General features: G+C 36.4%; 1 protein-coding gene across 1 annotated transcript in view; it reads left to right on the forward strand.

The window, feature by feature from the left end:
* CDC73 (cell division cycle 73) overlaps window positions 1–9204 on the forward strand; it is a 111501-nt gene extending 102297 nt beyond the window's left edge. The window contains exons 16-17 of the mRNA XM_040610138.1: window positions 2867–3008; window positions 4270–9204. Of these exons, the coding sequence (XP_040466072.1) occupies window positions 2867–3008; window positions 4270–4306 (179 nt within the window). The 3' untranslated portion in view covers window positions 4307–9204. The remainder of the gene's footprint in view (window positions 1–2866; window positions 3009–4269) is intronic.
* The last annotated feature ends 869 nt before the right edge of the window (window positions 9205–10073 follow it).

Raw genomic sequence — 10073 nt, forward strand, 5'->3', positions numbered from 1 at the left:
CAAATGCTTTTTAAGTTGTGAGCTAGGTGTTACCACTGAGTTAGATCTGACCAGGTTTTTGAGTTATCACAATTATGCCCAGTATGCTTTCAGACACACTGCACTTTTCTCACACAGTTCCCTCTGCTGACAGTAAGGTGTGCATTAATATCTAAAGGAACTGTCAGTTTCTGATCTCTGTTGCTTCATTGTGAAGTTGCCTTAGAAAATAGACCTTTTTAAAGTGTCCAGTGGTTTCTGAGCTACAGATTTTAAAAACAAAACCAACAAACCAACACATACACACAAAAAGAAAAGAAAAAAAAAACAACAAAAAACCCCAACAAACCAAACAAAAAAAACCCCAAACAAACCAAAAAACATCTTAGTTCAGTCTGTCATTTTCCAGTTAGTGTGATAAGGAAATAAGTTTGATCAGGTTTTATGTGTGCAAATATTTGGTATATGAAGCAGAAGCTGGAAGGAGAATGCTAGTTTGATAAGAAGCAAAAAAGGAAGAGTTGGGCAGACAGCTAAGGATGTGTCTGTGAACATTGAATTGGAATTAGTTGCTTAAGCAGGGATTGAGCATGAACAGGGAGGGAGTGAAAAAGCCAGAAAGTCAATGTAAAGAAAAAAGTTTAACAAAAGAGACCAATGAAAGGAGAAAATATCACTTCAGAATGAACATCTAGAGCAAATGAAAACTGTGAAATGCAAACCCAAGAAAAATGCTGTTAAATACTTACGGTCTAGCTAGTAGTTGCATGCTAGTTTCTATTAATTTTAACATTATGTACATATAAATTTATAGAGGGCTACAGGAATTGCTATGACATCCTTTGACGTTATTGGAGTCTTCGCTGTGCCAAAAGATCAAAGTCATAGATACATAGTTCAGACTGAAGTGTACAAATTCTTAAGTTTTTCAGGTGAAAGAAGGATATCTGTTCTTACTTGTCCATGAAATGAACCTTTTTTAATTTTAGAAATGCATTCTGTTGTTTCAAAGTAAGGTATTGTAAAAAACATTTTCCTGATAAGAGTATCTGTACGGCTTTTTCTAACGACTGTCCTTACCCCTCAAAATAAAAGCAGTGTAGATGGCGAGAGCACCGGCAATGTCCGTCTGGTTGTATGTGTTTACCTTTTCCTGAAGCAATCACTTTGCCACTGTTTATAGTCTTCAGTATCCTTTGTAAATAGGGCTTCTGGGATCTGAACAGTTCATCGTTTCATCTGCAGTTTGTATTTCTCCATGTAAGTCATGGGGTCCGTGGTGATTAACAAATACTCAAAGCTTATCATTGTCATTTTTGAGAACAAGCAGGTAGCTTACCATAAAAAATTCCTCGATGAAATTTGTATTGGACCAGAGCCTGTCAAACTTGTTTTATTTGTTCACTTACTATGTCACGTAGCATTTTGTTAGTTGAGCCTCTAAAATTGTTCTCCTTAGTTTCCTTTACACGTGGTCTGCGTGCTTAATGTTCATGTAGCAAACGACCTTATTTCTTGCATCTGCAAGTGAATGTTTGAGATGAAATTTTGCATGATGTCACTTTAATGAAGAAATATTTAATTTTGAATACCATTTTAAAGGTCTTGCTCCTAGACCACATTAACACACTCTAACACGAATTTGTTTCGGATTCAGAAGTGGATTGTGTTCTGCTCAATATCGTTTAACCTTAATGCACAGGCTCTGTCAAGTGTTGATTAAGCTTTCGGTAAATACATAGCCCCGGTATATCTTTTTGCTCTCTCTGGAGTTATTTTAAAACATGCAGTGTTTGTAGCAAAGATAATGTATATGTTTTCTTAGTATTAATTCACAAAGCTTGGGAATTCATCTGACAGTGGTACAAGCCAGATGATCACTTTAATTTGTTAACTGGGGAAGAAAAAAGCTAATATCAGATACCAATCTTCTAGAAAGCTCCTAGATACGTAATTTTATAGATCGACATGTATCTGGAAAAGGGGACACATTATTATTACATATTATAGCCATTTGGCTACAATTGAATGTGAATTTTGTGGGAAAAAAAATGAAGAGAGTGGTACCAGAAAAAGATATGACCATAGCATTAAAAATAACTAGTTTCCCCAAGCATGGTCAAATTCTTCTGCTTTACTTCTCCAATAATATCCAAAGTAGGAAATGCATCACATTGGCTTCCAGATAGGAATTGTACAAGACTCAAATATTTTGCGTTGCATTGTCAGAACTACGATCTGGCTAAGGAAAACAAGAAGAGTCGTAAGAATATTTTAATACTCACTATGTTAATGCTTAGGCTTCACATAACTCACGTGTGACAAAACTTCCCAAGAGTGAAATAACTGTTAGTATTTTACCATTTTTAGCTGAGTACTAAATCAAGGGAAATTGGCAGTAACTAAGTTTCTCAAAATGCTTTATGTAGCATTTGGGAGTAACGCTGGTGCTCTACTATCAGTCTTCTACACACACTTTCAGGAAATAGCCAGGCTTCCTCCTCAATGGTCTCAGAAATGCTTGGGGTTTCAATTCTTGGTCAGTTCAAAGATTTTCAGAAAGAACATCTTTCTTTGCCAGAGAAAACGTACCTGAATTGGCAATGAGTTTCTGCTATTCTCTTGGAATCTATGCATCTAAAAGTAGGGGCTTCCCTTTACTTAAGCCTGTAATAGTGTGAGAGTCTGATAGTGGCCACTGACCAATTTATTTAGGGTCTTGGTGCACTTCATTAACTAGTTGACTTTCTGGGGAGATGGACTAGTTAATTTTGTTCATAGGCTCTGTTCTGAAAAAGGGAGACATTGTGGGACTTGTCTTTGACTAATAATGAAACCCTGGAAAGTCGTCATGTTTGTACACTAAATGTTCTCCTGTTTCCTGTAGTTAAAGCTTTTCATCTCAAATATGATGAAGTACGTCTGGATCCAAATGTACAGAAATGGGATGTAACAGTGTTAGAACTAAGCTACCACAAAAGACACTTGGACAGGCCAGTATTTCTACGCTTCTGGGAAACATTGGACAGGTATGTTGCCTGTTGAAAGTCCTTTATGCTCAGGCTTTTACAATGTTTGGTGGGAATGAAAAGTGATGGCAACAAGGGAATTGTATACAACTTGGCTAAAACATTGTTCAGATGTCTTAAAAATACTGCTTGTTTAGATTTTTCCTGATGATAGTTAAATATATACCACTATTTTATTACAGACTATAAATAATAACGTCCACAGTATAATACGCGTGGATTTAAGGAAGGGTAGTTACCATCAACCATCTATTAGTACCATGATTCCCCACCTCCCTTTATTATAGGGAGAAGGAAAAGGATGGAGAGCAAGCTAGGTGGTGTAGAGTTTTCCTTTGTTCCCCCAGCTCTCTCCTTGGGCTGCATCTCTGAGCTTACAAGCTCTCCTCCTTTCACTTTCCACCTCGCTAGATGATAGTCTGGAAAAAGTGAGAAACTACCTGAGGATCAAGAGCCACAAAACATTATCTTAGCCCGATGCCCTTGAGTTCACAGCACTGGGTAGAAGAGGAAGTCAAAAAAGATAAGGCACACGTAATGAGTTTTCGACTGGGGGTTCTTCTGTATCTTAGGGGCCTTCCGAGTACTTAGCCCCACCTTCTGTGAGAAGTGAGGGATGGAGGAGCACGAGCAGCATTGCTTCTGCCTCTGCCTCTGTGTGGTTCAGAGCCTCTCTGAATAGGAAGCTCATTGCAATACCTTTTTCATGTTGCAGAGAAGGAACTTTCTTATCATGAAGCAGTTGGAGAAATATTGAGGGAAGGGAGAAGCCCATGCATTTCATGAATGTTTAATCTTTTCATGTTGATTGCACAGCAAACTGCTTGAATGATTAAGCGAACTTCAAAAAGAAAAATCCTATGGGAATTGCCAAAATAATTCCAAGCATCAGACTTCTATGGATTCTTATTTATAAGTCTCAGCTAAACTAAATATCTGAATTCTCAGAATGAACTAGTTATCTTTAACAACAGTCTTTCAATGTTAGAAGTTATGTGATGCCTTAGAAAACTTGAATTTTCATTGAAGCAAAGATTTTAGCTGATTTCCCAGTATTTGTGGGACAAATATTGTGCATAATACAGAACTGTATGGCATATAAGACATTGCATCTCTTTGGCAACTTGCAAATTCTCTAAGAATTTTTTTTTTTTTAACAAAGTCTGTGTGTGTTACTCTGGAGAGTAAAATTCCTTACTACCAAAAGAGTGGTAATGTTGTTTTCTGGGTTTGTTGTGTTTTTTGTTTTGTTTTTTTTCAGGTATATGGTAAAGCACAAATCTCACTTGAGATTCTGAAACCTTCAGCTGCCATTTATTTCCTGAAGTATGGATTGAGAAAACATGAAAGGGGCTCCAGTTTGGAGACCAGAGCTCGCACTATGTCAAGAACTTTACAAATGAGGAAGGGTCACAGTTTAAACTTTTTATAAAATCTTGTTTGGATGCTTCATGCTATGGCAGGTTGATACCTGTTGTTATTCAGAAGCAAAGGGGTTTTGCTTAAAACTATTTTTTTAATGTTGTTAGCCTTCTAGTCTGCAATCCAAATTGTATATTTTGATAGCAGCAGTTTCTTCTCTGTTTTGTTAAATTAGCCACATTTTTAAATAATGTGTTTTGTTCCTTATTAGAAAATAGATTGATCTTCACTGCAGGTTACAAATGTGTGTATGCGTGTGCGCATGTGCGCACGTGTGTGTGTATATATGTGTGTGTGTGTCTATATATATCTAATGTATAAAAAAAAATAATTATAGACACACTTATGCACACATAGATGTTACCAGGCTTTCTAAACCACTTAGCTTCTGAGCTTAGTTTTGGTTTTCTTTGCTTATTGTTTCACTTAATGAAAATATTTTGTTGTGAATGATATTACATTTTAGTCAATAGGACTTGCAAACTGAGCAAAGTGAAAATTGTTTTGGATAAAATGAAAATGTCAACCTGTATATGTATATTCTGTCAGTCTTTGTTGAAAAAGGGAAGATGAAAAACTAAGAAACACTTTTTTGGATTTGTAATGTCCCAGTTTACTAGATCTTTAAACTTTATTATAGGAATATCTTCAAGTCATGTTAACTTTAAATTGCCATTCTCTACACAGGTCTCTTTATTTAAACTGAAGGTGTGCATGTGTACATTCCCATCTATCAAAATACCTTTACATATGAGTCTAAATGTTACCTAGATTAAACAATGAATAGAGAAGGAGAGTTTGGATTTTTTTTTTTTGTCCTGAAATGGCTGCCACAAGGAATGAATAATTTTAACTTCACTGCATTTATACCTCTAATACCACATCTAATATTATTTTCTTTTGACAAAAATAGCCTAGGCTATGTCTACAAGAGTTGTAATGTTCTGAGACGAGTGGCTAATATGGCCTCCTAACAGTCCTGCATTGTAATGGAAAATGAGCCTCCTCCAATTACCAAAGAACAGATTTGCTTGATCTGCAGTATAACTGAGGCCAGAAGACCCTGACATTTGTATGAAATTTATGGTATCTCTGTATCTGTTTAATAACATTAAGTTGATATTGCATTACCAGTGGATGTAGAGAATGATCAAATACTGTAACACCCGCATGGATTTTTTTTTTTTTCTGGGGTAGAAAATACATGTTTATATTCCTGTTCTTGAAATTCCAAACCATGTTTTTTAATATACTTTACATTTAAGGTTTAACAAAAGTAAAATGTTCTACCTATTCTTCATTAGTTTTGCTTTTTATTTGATGTTACCTTCATTTTTGATAAAAACAGAAGGCACATACCCTTAGGAGGTTTTTAAAACAAGGTCTTAAATTTGAGGACTGTGAGGTCTGACTTGTTATTATGTTTCCATCCCTGCTATATTGAGACTACTATTTTTAAATGGTCTTAATGGAAACTTAAAAGAGAACCCCAAACCGCTAAACAAAAAAACCCTGGTGACTCCAATCTTTGAGGAAGCTGGCACTGGGTTTTTGAACGGATTCTGTGAAGTGACTGAGAAGAGCAGGCAATACAGAACTACTAGAAGGTCTCCTGTTTGTGTGGGCTTTGGTCAGTACCAAATGACTATTTTTTCCCAATACTTCAGCTTATTATAAATGTATCCACGTCATACATGAGTGAGCTAAAACATTCAATGCTTTGTTTTAACCCGTGCTGTAATTAGAAAAGCTGTAATGGTTGTCAACACAGCAATTGCTACCATGAGGAACTGGTTCCAGTTGGGGTTCATCACTGTTTGAAACAGTGGGATATCATGTATGGTTTTTTTAACTCTCAAGGACTTCCAGTTAGAAATGTAATTTTTTTCTGATTTAATCAGGACTTCATGGCCCGTGCAGTTTCAAAGAGACTTCTACAGTGGGCAGCAAACTTAAAAAGCAAATTCTGAAGAATTGTGTGGTTCACGTGCGCCGTGATATACGGACTATATAGTGGCCTTAAAATTTGGCAAGGTCCAGTTATCTCTTTTCTCCTGTATTTCACTTGTGTTTTAAACGCATGTGTAATCCCAGGTCCGATATTGTATACAGGAAATGGCTTGATTTAGGTGTAAATTTATGTATATATTGGGAGCAACTTCTCTGAAAGTAGTGCAGTTACGTGAAAGCGAAACTGGCAGAAGAACAAAATCCATGAAATCTTTGTATGAACTGTGCCACTTTTTATGGATTGAGCATAGACCTTTAACATCTTGGAATTTTCTACTTGCAAGCAGTTTACAACATAAGTTGTAAAATATGTATTTGTGAAGGAGTTGGCACCTGATCATGCATATTTTTGTTAGTCATAAAAGTAGTGATGTTTATAAAATGAGCCATTTTGCAATCAGATTCCTGCTGACATTATTGGAAGTTTAATTAGGTTGTCAGAATAGCATTCCTGCTGCCTTTATAAATAACTGCACATAGATTACGAAACTACTTGGACTTGAAAATTTAGCCTTACAGCAGCATTTTGTAACACAGCTGGAATTTTAGACACTTATGTTATGCTTAATTTATCTACAAGTTAATGTAGAGTAATAAAGAAAACCGATACTAAGAACTGAGGAAGCTGGAGGATCAGACATCTGTTTTAGTGAGCCACAGTCTTATTGTTGAGCAAATTTGACGCACTACTTAGCGGTGTATAAAGTGTGTAAATTGTACTCAATTAAAACGTATAACTAAAACTGAGCTACTTTACTGACTGTAGTTTATTGAACAGTAGAATGTTACTAGCATGGGAATCAGATACCAAACTGGCTGTTTCTATTAAACATCTTAAGTGTCGTAACTCTACACTGTTTCATAAGTGCAAGATGAAGGAGACGAAACAAGATAAAACGAGATGAAAACGGGTTTTGAAGTCTGCTGTTGGGCTCCCATACTGTCAGCAGGTGATTATTGCTTTTAGTAGCAGGGTTATAGTGGCCAGTAGATATATCTGAAGTAACGGGTTTATGTTAAAAACTAAAATACCTATGATTTATAGTATTTGAGCTTTCTGAACGCTACCCTGAACAAAGCAGACAAAGGGGGAACTCCTTGTAAGGTAAAGTAGGGCAGCTGCCGGGACTCGCATACCTGCAGAAATTGTCGATCAGCATCCGCAACTGAGCTCAGCTATTTAGTTATTACCTGGAAATTTGTGTAGCAGGAGAGTTTCACAAATGGGTACTAAAGTCAGTGCTTGAGCTAGGTGATTTATAGAACTGTTCTGCAATGTTGTAAACCTTTTTATTTCTGAATAGGGAAGAAAATGTAGATAGCAGATTGTGTGTTAAGTTGCCCTTGATCATAGGTTGAACTATTATGTTCCATTTGACAGAGTAAGCCTTTATCAGAACAGCAAATTTGGTTTTGGATTTCATTTGATATGCAATTGGTATGTAAAATATTACCATTCTCTGCAGGGACCTGCAAAACTAAGTTTTATTAGTACAGCTTTCATTCTTTTGCTGGTGAAATATGCACTTTGTTGCTAATTCTTGCAAACCATATACGAATAAGAAAAAGCTGGTCAAAATTAATGGCTTAGTGATTTTAAAATTTAATGTCATGAATGCATGTTAATTCAAAAGCCATAACTAATGCCAAGTACTTTATTAGAGCAGTGTGCTTATGAAAAATTAAAATCCTTGCCTGAAGAAACTGTTGGCCAAGTAGGTTACAGTTCAGCTAATCCGAGGAAAAATGTGCCACAACCTGGAATCTCTGAATGTCATATTCAGAGTTGCTTGTGTGTTATTTAACTGACTTTTTTTTTTTTTTTTCTTAAGAGGGATGGCAGTTTTGCTTATGTTCTCTGAACAGTTACATACTTCAGTAGTAATTGTGTAGTTACCTTCTTTGGTTTGGTTTTATCCTGAGCCTGTTAACACGATACAACAGTTCTGAGGCGGTGATGGAAAACAGATCACTTGGGTACGAAGTATGTTTCAGTGGAGTTCATGCACTTGGCAAAGATAAAGGTGGCTTTTTAATGGAACTGTGATCCAGTGGGTGACATAGAGCCCGTTGTTCAGCTGTCATTGACTTGTCTGTAAATTATTCTTCTCAGTGGTGATGCTATTGTAGAGGGCGAGTTTGAAAATAATTATGTAATCCCGAAAAATTCATTGGTAGGTGGTACACAGCAACAGGCCATGCATCCAGACTGGTGTACTGTGTTAATTTTTCTTTAAACAAAAATTTTATAATTTTTTAATAAGAATGCAAATGCAAAGAACAATCTCAAATGTCTGAAACTTTAGTGCAGAGACTAGTTCACGTGTAAAACTGAAAGATATGAGATGGTACATAAAATATGTAAGAAAAGCATCTTGGTTTATGGTTTTTATTTGCATCTGTGAATTCTTTTGCTTTAGTTTGTTTGATTTCAATTTCAGAAAAACTACTTATTTGCTTTGCAAGGTTCCTGCATGTGTCACTGAAAACTGTCAGAGGTAAATCTTCAGCTGTGGTTGCTTGAAGGTTGAGTTAAAAGAGTTTGTAGGTCATGAATTCTGGCCTATCTGTCAGTGGGCCCAGATTTTGACAGTAGTCTTGAAGGTTCAGGTTAAAACCTTACAAGAATCTGATGGGGATGCCACTGTTGAATGAAAGGAGAAGACAAACCTTTCATGAGGTTAAACCTTTAAACTCTCACATAACTCATAAATCTGTTTAATGACAACTTTCAATAAATTTTTGGATATGTCTTGCCACTTGACCTATTATTTAAGATCTGGACTATGTTATTGGTGTTTTTATGGAGTTAATAGTTCAGTACCGGCTCAACTGCAACTTCTGAAAATTCTTAGCAAAAATATATTGAAGACTTTACAGGGGGATGTGTTTCGAAATACAATAATCAACTAAGCTGTGAAAGAAGAAACAAAAAAAGCACGTTTCTCTTGTTCCTATCAGTCAAGACCAACCCTGTAGCTTCATAATACTGAATGGATTTTTATTGGTGAAATAGGATGTAAAGAAGACCTTAAACTGCTGCTTGTTTTTCACTGTTCCTGCTCTCTTGAAATCCTGTCCAGGAGACCCCTCATCATCTTCCCTGGCTCATTCTTGCTGCTTTTGTCTCCCAAACTGGGACTGTTCCCAAACCTGGCAGCTTTCTGAGGACCTCGGCTCAGCACACCCCCATTAATTATTCCTCTGTCCCATGTTCATCAGTGCACAAACAGGGCAGTGCAAGCACAAGCACAAGCCCCTCCATATTATGTATGAAAGAGTTGGTTACAAAGTTAACAAAATTTACAAAAAAGGGCAAGTATAACCTACAGAGTGCTTCATCATGCTTCTTTCTTGTGTAGGTTTGACCTGCGGTAATGAAGCTTTGAGGTTTTGAACATAAAAATGTTGAAAGATGTAACAATTAATTATTGTTATTATGTCTGTAGTTATTCTCCAAGGATCTTTAACTGCAGATTTGTCCCTGTTACTGCAGATAAGTATTAGGAGCGGAATGGTGAATTATTATCCTGAGCTCCACTGAGCTGAGTCCATCTTAACTTGAGACCAAATGAAATCTAAACACTTAATTACCTGGCAGCCTTTGTTCGGCAACTGGCAGGCGAGTTGAGG

The sequence above is a fragment of the Falco naumanni genome, chromosome 11, assembly GCF_017639655.2.
Source record: "Falco naumanni isolate bFalNau1 chromosome 11, bFalNau1.pat, whole genome shotgun sequence".
Classification (NCBI taxonomy): Eukaryota; Metazoa; Chordata; class Aves; order Falconiformes; family Falconidae; genus Falco; species Falco naumanni.